Below are 15,648 nucleotides of genomic sequence, written 5' to 3' on the forward strand. Positions count from 1 at the left end.
TATAAACATGGGCTGAGGGAGCTGTGCCTCAAGAAGCCTGCCTCCGTCACCACACGAGTCTGGCTTGTAACTCTCGACAGACTCGGGAAGATGGCCAGGCGGCAGAGACTGGAACTGCCTGACCCTTGGCACTCCTGAGGCCTGGCTTGTTAAACACCTCCTCTGATTCTGGGAATTAGCTGGTAACCTAAAATACAGACTGGGGGCAGGGAATGTTCAGGGTTTTATTAGCCAGTTTTTCTGTTGGCTCCCAACAGAAGCCCAACAAAACCAGCATTCCAAGTTGCAATGTTCAAAACCTTCCTAAATATTTAAAGTAACTATATTGTATCTCATCAAGAGGAAGTACTGCAGTTTACTTAACCAATCCCCTCTGACAGCTCTTTAGATTCTCCTAGTCTTCTGCAGTTATAAATAGTGCTACTAGGAACACCACTGTGCTATATAACCTTTTTCTGCACTCAGAATTATTTTCAAGGATGGCTTCTCAGAATTGGAATTTCTGGGGTGGACAGACGGCACGAATATTTTAAGGCGCTTGCTACCTTTTTCAAAATTTCTTCCCACAAAAAAGTTGTACAGCAGCCTGCCTCATCACACTGCAGTCAGCACTGAGGATGACTGAGGTAATCTGACAAGCAGAATCATCTCCCTTTGGTTCTGTTTTGTACTTCCTTCACCACTAATGAGAGCGAGCCCCCCACCCCACCCCAAACCACACACACATTCTGTGCATTCTCAGCCAAGACTTCATGAGTCTTGTGTTCTTCCTTTTACTGTGCCTTATATACATGGCTATGTTAGGCTTCATTAGAGCAATTAAACCTTTTAATTCCATCACATGACAGGCTTCCTCCCTGAAGGCTGCTCTTTCCTGCCCTTCTAAGAGCTCCAGCTTCTCTAGGTCTGACCCGCTTCCAGCCTATGGCTGAGGTGAGAGGTCACTGGGAAGACTTGCCTTCCAGGCTCCCAGTGTGGCTTCTGTCATCATTTGATGCCCCTTCACAGTGTGACACTGACAGGAGTGGGTGGGTGAACATGCCAGAGCACACATTTTCTTACCATAAAAAAGAAAACTCAACAAGACCTAGAGAACTGCATTGATGGTAAACCTAAGGGTTTAAGTAAAACATCTGAACTGCTAAGGATCTAAAGTATCCCTGAAGTCCAACTTCCCTCACATTAGACATAAGGGCATGGATGAGGTCTAGAGAGGGGAGACACCGGTGGCCCTGGGCTATGTCAGTGCTAATTTCCTATCTATCACCAAAAAACAAACCAATGACCCCCACCACCAATGTGCATTAAGAAAGCAGCTAAATCACAAAAGGAAATCAACTACCAAACAAAGCAGCTGTGTACTGGTCCACCTCCTACCTTGTGGCACAGCCATGTGAAGTGAAATACATGGGCAGTTTCCATACTAGCAAAATACTTTTATTATTTTATAATGATAAAACAGGAAAGTAAAGATTTCTTTTTGGTGTATACCAGAGTTAAGGGAAGTAGAAGAATAAGGGAATTAATAGGACTTTTATGTACTTTGATGACAGTAAAAAGTTAACAATACCAACTGTTTGACATAAAACTTATAGCCCCCAAAACACATATATAAAGGATCATAGTTTTAAAATCTATAAAAGTAAAAAATATACAGTCAGAAGCTCTAACGCTTATTCCATCTTTAATATAAAATTGTAAACATTTATTTACACAAAGCAAGTGTGTATAACAAAAGTCCAAGCACCCTTTTGAGTCATGGCTCCTGGAAGATGGGGATTTGCACTGAAGTGGAGTTGTCTCCTTCCCTGACTACCCAAAAACCAGATTCATAAATAAAGCCACAGGCAGCTCCCTGGGGGGACTCCAAGCATCACATTTTATTGCTCTGACACTGCAGCAAGTGAGAAGCCTGCTGTCCGTCTAGGTGGCCCCAGGACTAAGGCAGGGGCAGCCCTCCCCACAAGGGGGAGGCAGAGGCGCGAGCGCCCGGGGATAGAGGTGAGCAGCAGCCAGAGGGAGACCAGGAGAGGAATAAGGACCCACCACCAGCCTTCGGCCTGCTATTTTTGGTAGAAAACCCGCTGAAGTCACCCTCTTCCCCTTCAGATCGGGGAACTCACTCAGAGGGTGGAGTCTTCACTGGCTTTATGATTCATTCCCTTCTTTGAGAGTTATATTCAGTAACTGGGGAAGGCAGGGAGGGTGTTTAAAGGGGAAATGGCCCAAACACCACCCGTGGTGGCAAATGGCTATTAGAGAAGAAGATCTGAGGGTCCAAGTACCCCCATGAAAGGCACTGCTGGTGCAAAATAATTACCAATGTGTGTACAACCCTTTGTCCCCTCAAAGCCACTCAAGCTGGTTGTGTGAATATTTTCCTTGGCTCAATTCTTTACATATGATACTCCTTGAATTATCCATTTTGAGGCTCCAGGGAAATAAAAATGGGGTTGCGGTTTTGCCAGAGACCACTCTGCATATACGCCACTCTTTTCAGCGTACTATTTTCTCTCTGACACCCCATTTAAAAGGGTCTCACCTTGTGCTTACCATGTTGCTTTCGTTACATCGAAGTGCTGTCTTCATTTCCCACAAACAGCCCACAGGTTGTTGTGGACTCTTAGCTTAGTCAAGACCTAAAAAGTCATAGACCTTAAAAGAGAAATCCACTTGAATCGTTAGAAAGGATGTATTAGTGTTACAAAGCAATTCTCTTTAAAAAGTGCAAGTCATCTGACAAGGGAGTGGCAGAAGTAGTAAAACAAAGTGGAATTCCTTCCTCTGGCCCAGCCTGCGTCCTCCCTGCCAAACAGGGCACACCTATTTTTCTCCTTCCCACAAACCTTTGCTTTCTGGGGAAGGGATACCCAGCTCCTTACTACGCTAGGCTTCCCTAGGGAATTCTAATGACTCTTCCTTTTCCTCTCCAATCTAGTAAATCAGTGGCTTAAGGAGTTTTTCCATTTGGGCTGGAGAGAGAAAGAAGGGGAGGCAGAAAGAAAGGTTATGGGAAATGAAAACAGGGTGCAGGAAAGACATCTGTGCATAACTCAACAATGATCACCTTCCTAACATATTAAATATGAGTTTTCGGAGAAACTGCAAAAGGAGAAACAAAAGAGGACACAGGAATCCCAATTATTTCATTTCCGCATTTGGCCTGGGGGCTGCCTGGGGTCTTGCTACCAACACATGGGAGGAAGGGACTCCTCAGCCCACGTCCAGCCTGGAAGACCAGCACTCTGGGAGGAGGAGGAGCTGCTGCAAAGACCAGATCTGTGTCACTAACTCTGCTGTCTCGTGGCATCCTGTTCCTTTTTGGCACGTGCAGTCACAGCCTGCACTTACGGAAATGATTTTCCAGTGAGCCTCCCTTTGCCCTGAAAGCTGACAAAGAGCAGGAATAAAAAAGGCTCTTAATCAAAAGGAAACCCTAAGTTCCCAATGCCACTTATCAATTTAAACCACCACCTACCCTAATCTGTTTTAAAACCTTAAAAAAAATTTAAAATCTTTTCTATGCTACAAATTGCAAATAGTTCTGCTATAAAGTTTCAACAAAAATTTGTCCCCAAACTGGGGCAAGTGGAGAAATCTTGGATTAAGTCAACATGATAGCACAGATTTTTATAAGCCTGACATCGTGGGGTTTCACTGTTGGTTTTTTGGTCATTTGGATAGAAAACCACCTGCAGAACCCTGTCCTGCTGTCCCAACACCAGATAACGATGCCAGCAGATGGGGTGGGGCCAGCCCAACATACCACAACTGCTGGCTGGGAGCCCTGGGTCCCAAAGAGCCTGGGAGGACCAGGCCTCAGCCCCATGGCTCTAAGCTCTACCTGCCCAGCTCCCTGGGCTGTGGGCTTTTGGTCCAAAGTAGTTGCTCTTTCTTGAATTTGAGAACAAAAATATAGGCTATATGAACACTGAAAACACCACAAATCCTCCTGTTACTGAGGTCCTAGAAGGTCGTCCAAATCATTCATCCACTCCTCCGAAGTCCTGTTCTTCAGCAGGGAGTCGATCAGGTCGGCATCTCCGGCCATACTGGCCAGCCCGCTGCTACCCGGCTGCCCACTGTAGGCAAAGGGCAGTTCTTGGCCTGCGGTCCGCACAGGGTAGGCTTGGGCACAGTGTAGCCCTGCCCGGCCGCTCACTGTTGGGGCGGGGCTCTGGCTGAAGGCCCCCAGCTCAGGCCCAGCTGGGCTCAGGCCCGGCAAGGCCTGCTGTGGGGCTCCCTGGGGAGGTGCTGGGGCAGGGGCACTGGTCCTCTGCTGCGTGCTCACAGGGGGCAGCATGGACCCCGCTGCAGCTGCTGAGCTCATGGGGGCCATGGGCCTGCTGGGCATCGCCTGGGAGAACTGCGGGCTGGACATCTTCAGGTGGGCCTGCTGCATGTGGAAACTGGAAGCTGCAGTGAAGGGGCTTACGGAGCTGTTCCCTGGGGTTTGGCCACTCAGGTTCGGCATTCCCTGATGTTGCCATGTGGAATTCTGGCCTCCCATGGTTGCCGATACCCTTGGGACCTGTGGCTTAGTTAAACCAGAGTTCAGGGTCCCCTTATTGTGCTGTTGGGAGAGACCCGAGTTCCCCAGAGAGTTCTGCCCATAGGCAGCTGAAACCGAGGTGTTCGGGCCCACACCGGTCTGCCGTGGAATGTGGGCATGTCCATTGGTGGCCTGTGGCGGGGGCTGGGCAACTCTCTGGGTCATACCAGAAGCCATGCCATAGAGGCTGCCCTGTGGCATGCTTTGCGAGCCAGTGAACTGAGCCACACCCCGGTCCTGCTGGCCTGAGCTTGAAGGGAGAGAGGAAACCGAAGTGTGTCCAGGGCCCATTGGCATCAGATTCCCTGCCTGAGGGAACACTCGAGGACAGCTGGAGTTAGATGGACCCAAGTTGTTCATGCCAGGCATGGCAGAAGAGGACCCTAGAAGACAGAGAAAATTCTGTCAACTAAGCTAGCATTTCTTCACCACCACTATGGAGATACCTCCAAGACCCAAGCTGCAGCTGCTATCCCACAGGCCTGAAAGGCAAAATCAGAACACCAGATACCTCATGATCAGTGGAACCTCAAAGAGAGCCCTGGGGGCAAAGGTTTCCCACAGGGTGGAACGGAGGCCGGTCTGCAGCAAAAAGGAGATTAAGACAGGCACAGGGGCTTCCCTGGTGGTGCAGTGGTTGGGAGTCCGCCTGCCAATGCAGGGGACACGGGTTCGAGTCCTGGTCTGGGAGGATCCCACGTGCCGCGGAGCAGCTGGGTCCGTGAGCCACAATTGCTGAGCCTGCGCGTCTGGAGCCTGTGCTCCGCAACAAGAGAGGCCTCGGTGGTGGGAGGCCCGCGCACCGCGATGAGGAGTGGCCCCAGCTCGCCGCAGCTAGAGGAGGCCCTCGCACAGAGACGAAGACCCAACACAGCAAAAATAAATAAATAAATAATTTATAAGACAGGCACAGAGGAAGGGGCAAACTCTATGGCTAGAATGTGGGGAGAGTGTCTAGAGATAAAAGGAAGAGATGGTCCCGGCCAGATTCAGAAGAGCTGCAGCCATCACAGGAGGGGACAGGGTTGCAAAGCCAAAGGGGAGCTGGACTGTGACTCTGGTTTAGACCTAGCTCGGCAGGGACTGTCAGGATCACTTAGATGAGCCCACACAGTGTGGCACTGCAGGGTGGTGACGGCAGGAAGGAGTCTGGACTGAGATCAGAAGATATTTACTGAGCACCTGCTCTGTGGTGGGTTCTGTGCTGGGGAGACAGCACAGAATGGGACAGAGGGGTCCTGTCCTCAGGGAACTTGCTATTTGGGACTCTGTCTTAAGCAGTGGATGCATGGTGACAGCCCTGACTGAGATGTTTTTTTGTGGGTAGGGGAGCGATTGTTCAGGGGTTGGCCATAACTGAGTACACTTTGTTTCTCCTCTTCCTCTCTCCATCAGCACCTAACTAAAAACTGAGCTGAAGACAAAAGGGAAATGCTGAAACAGTCCACTTCTCTCCCACTGATAGCCCACAACAGTATCAGATGGGATGAAGGCAGGAAAGCTGGCCAAGACCCAGGCTTCTGAGATGCCCACAGACTTCAACCCCTGGTCCCTGTTAGCACAAGCATAAAACCCCACTTAAGTCTCCTCTGGAATGCACAGCTGTGGTCAACTTCTCTGGGACACTTTATAGCGAGAATCACTGACCAAGAGAAGCACAGGTTTCGAAGATATTCCAAGAGCTAGGAAGGCAGGTATGGCCTAGATTTTACTGCATCTGTCACCTGAAATCTCTCTATATTTCTGGAGCAACAGCCTGAGCAATGGCGGTCAGGTTCCCTCACATATCTGAGACGTGACAGCTGAGACCTCAGAATGCTTCCTGCCCCTTTCTCGTCAACTGTCTGCTGCTGATAACTGCCATCTGTGACACCAATATGAGCAGACAGGAAGAAAGAAAAGAAGCAAAAGGCCATACAAGTGCATTAAGTCTCTCCTTATCTGGAAAATAGGAGAGGGTCATTTTTTGAACAGACACATAATGGTAGAAGCAAAGAACTTTCTTAAGAATTACAGAAGCCACTTCCTATTGATAAGATATCTTCCAACTACAGATGATTTTGCCTCAAAAGATTATACAGCCAGGGACCCAGCCAAAGCACTTAGCCAAAGTAGTCTGCCTCTATGACTTTCTTCTCCTGACCTGTAGGGTAACCAGAACGCCAGGCTCCTTATGCAGAATGGAGTTACAGGAGCACATACATCCGTTTAGCATCTACAGCATAAAGCTGGGCAGACGGCAGGAACTCAGCATGAGTGGAACAGCCTACCTGCTCTGTCCAGTGCCTGCCTTCCCCTGCCCCACTCCACTGCCTCAGACACTCCTCACCTGTGAACTGTCCAACCTGTTGTGGGAAGGTGCTCTGTGTTGGGTCTTGGTACTGGGGTGGCGGGCGGGTCAGATGGCGCTGAAATTGTTGCTTCTCCTAGAAAATGCCAATAACAACAGAAAACAACAAGACCCACATAAAACAAAAACAAAGCGATTAGAGAAAAGTAAACTGTCCAAATTTGTTACTCAGAGGGACTCCTATGGAGATAATGCTCGTCATCTCATTTGGGGGACTCTTAATAAATTACAGTATGAGACAGAAGGATGGGGCAATGATTTAAAAAAAAAAAAAAAAAGGTGATATATCAGTTAAAAGAAAAAAGAATAGCAGACCAGGGAAATGCAAATCAAAGCCACAATGAGACAGATACCACTTCACACCTACTAGGATGGCTAGAATCAAAAAGACAGGTAAGCGTGTCAAGGATGTGGAGAAACTGGCCCCCTCACACACTGCTGTGGGAACGCAAAATGGTGCAGCTGCTTTGGAAAACAGTCTGGCAGTTTCTCAAAAGGTTAAACTAAAGAGTTACCATATGACCCAACAATTCCATCCCTGGGTGTATACTCAAGAGGACTGAAAACCTATGTCCACAAAAAGGGGAAATAACCCAAACGTCTATAAACTGATGAATAGATAAATAAAATGCAGCATATTCATATAATGGAATATTATTCAGCCACAGAAAGGAGTGAAGTACAGATACATGCTACAATATGGTTGAATCTTGAATGCATTTATATGAAATGTCCAGAATAGGTAAATCTATAGAGATAAAAAGTAGATTAGTGGTTCCCTAAGCTTGGGAAGATGGGGGAACAACTTTTAATGGGTACAGGGTTTCTTTTAGGTAATGTTCTAAAAGTGGCTGTGGTGATGGTTTGTATAACTCTGTGAATAAACTAAAAACTATTTGAATTATACACTTTAAATGGGTGGATTGTATGTCATGTGAATTACATCCCAATAAAGCTGTTATTTAAAAAATGGCAGAAATGAGGCAGTAATGTGGGTTTTAAAGTCATCCTCAATCAACTTTATCCTCTGGGTAGCTAGTTCTCTTATGTCTTAAGGATGTAATTTAAAATCCTGAGAACTCCTGTAACCTTGGTACCTGAACACTACATTTGGTGACCAAGTGGGTGAACTGCAGGACTGGGAGGGGGCTTGTCAGTCCTGATTCCTGAACCCCAGGACCTCAGGGATGTCTTCATTTCCCTGCTTTATGTTCTCCCTTATAGCAATCTCTACCTTTACAAAAAAGGTGGATCCCATAGCAAACTGGTGGACCAGTGAGCTCAGTGCTTTGGTAGCTGCTGACAAGGGACATGGAAAAATGTTCCTAACACATACAGTTTTAGCCACAGATTCGGCCTTCATTGATCCCCACTGAGTGACATAAAGCTGCTCTGACACAGGCTACCACTGTCTGAGAAACACCACACTCCTGTTTCCAGGAGTACTCTAATACTGGGCATACAATCACAAATCCACATACATACACACTGGAGCTTGTAGCCACTGCAGTGACTTGGGAGGCAGCCAAACATGGGAAGGGATGGTGGGGTTTTCTTCCACCTTTCTCTTTACCTGTTCTGCCAGAAGGTGCTGTTGCCTTTGCAAAAACTGCTGTTGTTGCAAATGCTTTTGTTGCTGCTCCCTCTGTTTCTGCTGGTCCAAAAGCAACTGATGCTGCTTCATTACAGCTGCCTGCTGCTGGTTACTGAGAAAGGAGGTGCTACTGTGAGTGCTGGCCACGGACACGGCGGGTGGCTGAGTCCCCACACTGGCAGCCTGGGTTGGTACAGGGACGCTGGGAGGGTTCTGGTCCTGTCAACACAGAAAGGGGGGTCTCAAGTCAGGTGGGACACACTGAAGACTGTAAGCCCTGATCAGAGAAGATGAGCTGCATCCAGTGAAAGCCTGGCTCAAGGCTCTCTCTTGAAGCCTCTTCTTCCCTGCAGGTGACTCCAGTGAAACCACCCCCTAGGGTAGGGAGGGCTGCAGACCAATAGCACTAACACCTGAGTATCCAGGCATGGCAATGAACAGTCACTAGCTGCATGTTAGGTTTGTTTCCTATGATTCACCAGTGGCAAAGGTGTGATTTTACATTTAAGCTCGTATATTTGTATACATAGTTCCAGTGGCTACTGTAGCTTATAAATGCTCCCTTACTGGAATGCATGGGTGTGGACAGGTCCCCAGAGGAGGAACTTCTGAGGGGCTCTGGTCGATGGAGATGCTACATTCTGAGTGTGCAAACCTTGGGCCCCTGGTGGCAGGGCTGTCCCTGAACCTCCTGAAATTATATGGTTTGTCCACCTGTGTACAGCATTTTCCTGGGAAGAGACTGCTTGACTTTTGTCAGATACTCATGCTCAAAAAATACTGAGTACCAATGAGAACTTTAATGGATATTCTCTATTAATACCTGGACCTAAAGTGAGAGTCATGTCAAAGGTTACCACAATATTACCCCAACATCATTACTTACCTTTAAAAGAAAAGGAGAAATTTTAACTCATACAGGAAAAAGGCAAAAAGCAATTATCATTTAAACAAATTCAACTTTTTGAGCTTCTCCCCAGTCCTTATTTGTATGTATGTATCTATGTATATATTTGGCTGCACCGGGTCTTAGTTGCGGCATGTGGGATCTAGTTCCCTGACCAGGGATCGAACCTGGGCCCCCTGCATTGGGAGCGCGGAGTCTTAACCACTGGACTACCAGGGAAGTCCCTCATTTGTATATTTAATCTTTTTACAAGATTCTAATCTTTGAGCAGACAGATTCTGAAGTAATCTCCTCACCCCAATCACCAGAAGCTTATGGACTACAAGAGTGTCTTGTAAGGTGCAAAGTACTACTGAAATGGCAGACATCACTGTGCAGCTCTTTCTTTAGGATGCTCTCAGTGGCTGTGTAGCAGTTTAATGGCTGAAATAATTAGAATTATAAACGTTTACACATGCATTCTTCTGCTGACAGATGCTTAGACTGCCTCCAGTTTTTGGCTATTAGAAATAATCATGCAATGAATATCTTGTATGTAACTTTCTTCTTTTTTTTGGATTATTTCTTGCAGGGGTATATAATGTGTCAATGCTTACGAACATTTTTATGGCTTATGAAAGATCTGAAATGTCAAATTACTTTCCAAAAGCATTGTGCCCATTTACACACCCTCACTACTATCTGAACATGTCAATTTCCTCATAGTATTACTAGCATTGAGTTTTTTAATTTTTTTTTAAAATTTATTTATTTATTTAATTTTTGGCTGTGTTGGGTCTTCTGTGCGAGTTTTGTTTCTGTGCGAGGGCTTTCTCTAGTTGCGGCGAGCGGGGGCCACTCTTCATAACGGTGCGCGGGCCTCTCACTATCGCGGCCTCTCTTGTTGCAGAGCACAGGCTCCAGACGCGCAGGCTCAGTAACTGTGGCTCACGGGCCCAGTTGCTCCGCGGCATGTGGGATCTTCCCAGGCCAGGGCTCGAACCCGTGCGCCCCGCATTGGCAGGCAGACTCTCAACCACTGCACCACCAGGGAAGCCCCGAGTTTTTTAATTTTTAATTTTTAAAATTTTAGAGTGTGCTACAAATAGACTGCAGGCTTACAGCAGTGAAAGAAAGGAGGCAATGCAATACACCCAACTGCATGTGACACAACTATTGTCACACAAGTGTTAAAAAGTATCAATGGATCTATATATATATGTCTTCTATAGATATAGAAGACAATCCAGGACACACTGTAGAGTAAGAAAAGCAAGTGCTAACTTTGAGGAAGTCCGGGAACACTCTGTGTTTGTTTACTATACAAGCCCTAGCCATGAGAAGGCTTCCAGTGGGAAGACATTTTAGAACATATTCGAATGTGAGTAGAAGTGCAAATAATGATCATCACAGAATGGTACTTGACCATTCTCCACCCTACAAAGCCATGTGATTCTGCCAGGCTTGAATGTCTTGACTAAATAACCTGTTAGGAAGCAGCACTCACCTAAATGTTATACGCTTACTAAAACTTATGGTATTTTGAACACACATGTCTGAAAAGTGGTATAAAAAAAAAAAAGCAGAGCCTCTAAGGACATTAAATGTGATCTTGCCACAAATGACTTAAGTTGTATGGCATGAAAGAGACACCAGACCAAGTGCAGGGGATTCCTCAAACGGGTATACAGTTAAAACCAAGTTACACTAGGGAATTTTACCCTATTTTTGTTTATTAAGAATCAATCCTCATTTGCTTGGTCAATTTTCACTCCCAAGGGAGTCAAAGGACGAAAGTACCAGCTCCCTCCCTCCCTTTGTTCCGCAACTACCTGGGATCTGGTAACCACACTAGGATGGATGTGGATGCAGAGTAACAGAGTAAAGCCCTGTGCTCACCTGGCTAGGTGGAACCAGTGATCGGAAGGGCAAATTTCCTGGCTTTGGTTTCATTAGAAATAAGGAGTTCTGCTCGTTGTTCAGATGAGACAGCTGCTGGGGAAGATAAGCCATCAGGGTCGGCTTGCTCTGGCCAGCCCCAGGGCCGCCTTGCCCACAGTCTGCTTTGTAGTGAGAAAGGGGTTTGGTGTTGCCGTAGTCCAGCACTGATCCTTGGTTAGCCACGGGATTCTGATTCAAGTTACTTGGTGGCTGGTGACTCAGCAGGTTCACATGGCTGGGCTGGAGGTAGGGGCCTCCGGGCCGAGGGGAGCTCTTGTTCACACTGGGCATCATGAGCAGTTTGGAGCTAGTGAAGTCTTGCTTGTAACCGGGAGGGCTGGCAGGTTTTTCCATGGAATAAGGGACATTTAAGGGACTGTGGGAGGGGCCTGTCTGCTGCCACGTGGATATCTGGCCTGGAGCTGGTGCTGGGGCAGCCTGCTGTGGGTTCTGGAGCATCTGCTCACGCTTCTGCTTGGCAGCGATCTGCTGGAGTTGGTGGGCAGAGGACAGCTCTGAGCTCCCGCCTGGGCCCTGGCTAGGCAACACCACACTGGAGAGGGCTCTTTGTGCATTCTGGGCCTGGGCTGATGCCGACATCAGGTTGGGACTGGGATTGTCCACCCCAGGCTGACCAGAGGTGTGGAACAGGGGCTGAGAGCCCCCTAGGCTGGGTGAATCTGTGCTCACAGGGCCAGATGAAGGCCCCATAAAGGTCTGTCCTGCAGACCCAGCCCTCACTTGAGGAGAGCCTAACTGTTCTTGTTCAAAGGCTGCTGGAGAGAATTCTGTTTTAATATTAATGTCCTGTGCCAAGGGGGTCTGTGTGGCAGAACCAGAAGACTCTGGATCCTTCTTCTCTTCAAAGTCCTCATTAAATAGATCCTTCATGTCTTCATCAGGCACTGACCTGTTCAGCTCCTCGATGAGCTCCTTCCACTCCTGCTCATTAAGGTTGAGGTCAGGCATGAGGTTGCTTTGAGATATGGAGCCTCCGGCCCCTGCGATCATGCAAGGCAGGTCATCCACGGGCTCCTGCTTCAGTTCTTTATTCAGGCTCAGGGGAAATGACTCACTGGGGTTGCTGCCTCCATTCAAGTGGAGGCTCGAGTCTGCCAGACACTTCTTGTTGATGGAGTCCAGCCCCAGTGAGTGCTTCCCGCTGGCCTGTAGGGCCTCTGTGCCAGGCTTGTCAGGCTGACCAAGGGGGGAGGCTGGAGGCAGGCCATTGGAAGAGACGGCAACTCCCAGAGGGGCCTCCCGGCGGGTCTTCTTATGCCCAGGAAAGAAGTCTCCATAGCCATTCTGTTGATCACCATTCTGAGGGGATGTGGCACTATCGAGATTCCTCTTCACTGTATCATGGAGATGCTGAAAAACAAGAAAAAGAGTGACTTATATATACACCACGTATGAGGCCCGTCTGCTTCTAATGGTGACTTAAACCAGGGGCCTGTATCCCTGCAGTGCTCTCCTGCCGATTTAGCTTGCCCAGTTTACAACCCTCACTTCTGGGAACACCCCCCCATTCCCCCTCCAGGGTTCTCTCTGCCTCTTCCTCTCCTGTGGCCTTGCCTGAGTGAAGACTAGCTCAGCTGTGGGAAAGTAATCCGGCTGCAGTCAATGCGTCAGTCCCTGGACTCTTGCAGCTCTTTTTGTAGGACACAAGCCTGATGCAGCCCACAGTCATCTAATCTGAGGGTGTGACTGAGAATGGAGCTAATGAGAAAGAGCCAAAGGATACATATATATTCTTGAGGACATCATTTGCATCCCGGATCTAGGTTATACACGAGACCAGCCATCCCCCTGGACTTTTCACTTATGGGAACCAATAAATTCCCCCTTGTGTTTAAGCTGGTTTAACCTGGATTTCTGTTGCTTTTAGCTAAAGGCGACTTGGCTAGTACAGGCTCTTTTTCAGGCCTTGTTGGGGGCTGATCACAAGCTCCAGGCCTCCATCTTGGTGCACAGGCATTTTCATGCCCTTCCTCATCTTTCTAGGTGCCCTTGCCCAGCTCCACCCCTTCTCTCCAGGCTAGGCTGCTTCCTCATATGCCTTACAGGCCTCTGCCTTTTGGCTTTTGTCCCACTCTGCTCCCCACCAACCGTGAGCATCTTCTAATCCCCTGCACCCAGTCACCAGCGGTCCCAAACCCTACCACTTCTTAACAAGACCATTAATTTGAACACAGTCAGGTCTGTCTGGCAGTTACTTACTTCCCCATGTTCTCCTCAATTGGATTTGTTCAACTAACCTTATTAAGAGTCTACCGTGTGTCAGGGACAAGTGCTGTGGGGATATCAAGACAAATGAGGTGGTCCCTGCTCTTCATGGGCTTCCAATCTTCTAGGACATGGGACATACATGGACATGGCTACAGAATAAGACAAACACCATATGCAACCCATAGAGAAATAAGCACCCTGAGAGTTCAAGGGCAGGAGTTTCATGGAGAGAATATGACAGGGAAGAGAAGAGGTGGTATCTTTCCATTATTTCCCAGCCTCGTTTTCAGCTACCAGGACACAACTCTTCCACTAAAGAGGCACCTGCACTCAGCCTCTATACATGTCTGCTCCTTTCCTATGTTTACTTCTGTTACATTTTTGTCCTTTATCCCCCACTCTCAATTCCAACCTCCTCCCCAACCACTGGCCCTAAGCATTTATACTGTGCTATTTACAACATTCCAATTAACAGCTTTCATTATTATCTTCAAGCAGATTTCAGAGGAGTCAGAGAGTAGCACAGGACACTGTGCTGCTTTCTTCTGCTGCAGAGAAGGGCCACAGTGACCCACCACATCCACCCCAGGAGGCTGAGCACAGAAGTACCTGACCCCCTGGGTGGGGGGTGGAGGGAAGGAGGGGGCCAAGGGCACCAGCTCTCAGCAGCAAACTACCTGTAGACACAAATGTGCAATGAGCAAGAAAACAAGGAGGGCAATTTATCAGTCTCTGAGTTCCAATTTTAATGTTCCATTCCCTCTCCTTCAAGATTTTCTTATTTCTTTTTTTTTTTAATTTATATATATATTTTTATTTTTGGCTGTGTTGGGTCTTCGTTTCTGTGCAAGGGCTTTCTCCAGCTGCAGCGAGCGGGGGCCACTCTTCATCGCGGTGCGTGGGCCTCTCACCGTCGCGGCCTCTCCCGTTGCGGAGCACAGGCTCCAGACACGTAGGCTCAGTAGTTGTGGCTCACGGGCTTAGTCGCTCCGCAGCATGTGGGATCTTCCCAGACCAGGGCTTGAACCCGTGTCCCCTGCATTGGCAGGCAGATTCTTAACCACTGCGCCACCAGGGAAGCCCCTATTTCTTAACTGTTAAAGCTGACTGCACAGTGTTCTATAAATCCTGGCTAAGTATTTCTTTAAATGCATATCTGGGTACTTAAGTTAGCTCAGAAAAGGTTAGGAATGCTCAATAAATGGAACTGTAGGGCAGAGGTATAAGCAAAACATGATCTTAGGACTCAAGAACACAGCCCCTACGTATAGAGGGAACATATCTCAAGATAATAAATTTATGACAAACCCACAGCCAATATAATATTCTGTGGTGAAAAGCTGAAAGCCTTCCTGCTAAATTCTGGAACAAGACAAGGATGCTCACTCTCACCTCTTCTATTCAACACAGTACTGGAAGTTCTAGCCACAGAAATCAGACAAGAAAAGAAATAAAAGTATTCAAATTGCAAGAGAAAAGGTAAAATTGTCATTATATGCAGATGATATGATACCATACACAGAAAACCCTAAATACTCCACACAAAAACTACTAGAACTGATAAACGAATTCAGCAAGGTAGCAGGATACAAGATTAACATACAGAAATCAGTTGCATTTCTATACACCAACAATGAAATATCAGAAAAGGAATGTAAAAAAAAAAAAAAGAATACCTTTTAAAATCGCACCCCCCAAAATAAAATACTTAGGAATAAACCTGACCAAGGAGGTGAAAGACTTAGACACTGAGAACTATCAAACATTAATAAAGGAAACTGAAGATGATTCAAAGAAATGGAAAGATATCCCATGCTCTTGGATTGGAATACTTATTAATACGTTAAAATGGCCATACTACCCAAAGCAATCGACAGATTTAATGCAATCCCTATCAAATTACCCATGACATTTTCCACAGAACTAGAATAATCTTTTTTTAAAACATGTTTTAAAAGATTTATTTATTTATTTATTTATTTAATTTATTTTTGGCTTGTGTTGGGTCTTGGTTGCGGCACGTGGGATCTTCATGGCAGCACATGGACTCTTCATTGCAGCAAGTGAGTTTCTATCTAGTTGTGGCATGTGGGTTT

At 47.1% G+C, this 15,648-nt stretch overlaps 1 protein-coding gene across 1 annotated transcript in view; it reads right to left on the bottom strand.

Moving 5' to 3' along the window:
- Positions 1-1,421: 1,421 nt before the first annotated feature.
- MAML1 (mastermind like transcriptional coactivator 1) overlaps positions 1,422-15,648 on the bottom strand; it is a 48,388-nt gene continuing 34,161 nt past the window's right edge. Inside the window, exons 2-5 of the mRNA XM_082379300.1 lie at positions 11,282-12,694; positions 8,476-8,715; positions 6,882-6,978; positions 1,422-4,935 (exon numbers count right to left, since the gene is read on the bottom strand). Of these exons, the coding sequence (XP_082235426.1) occupies positions 3,956-4,935; positions 6,882-6,978; positions 8,476-8,715; positions 11,282-12,694 (2,730 nt within the window). The 3' untranslated portion in view covers positions 1,422-3,955. The remainder of the gene's footprint in view (positions 4,936-6,881; positions 6,979-8,475; positions 8,716-11,281; positions 12,695-15,648) is intronic.

This window comes from Balaenoptera borealis (assembly GCF_965194805.1).
Source record: "Balaenoptera borealis genome assembly, chromosome: 2".
In the NCBI taxonomy this organism is placed as follows: domain Eukaryota; kingdom Metazoa; phylum Chordata; class Mammalia; order Artiodactyla; family Balaenopteridae; genus Balaenoptera; species Balaenoptera borealis.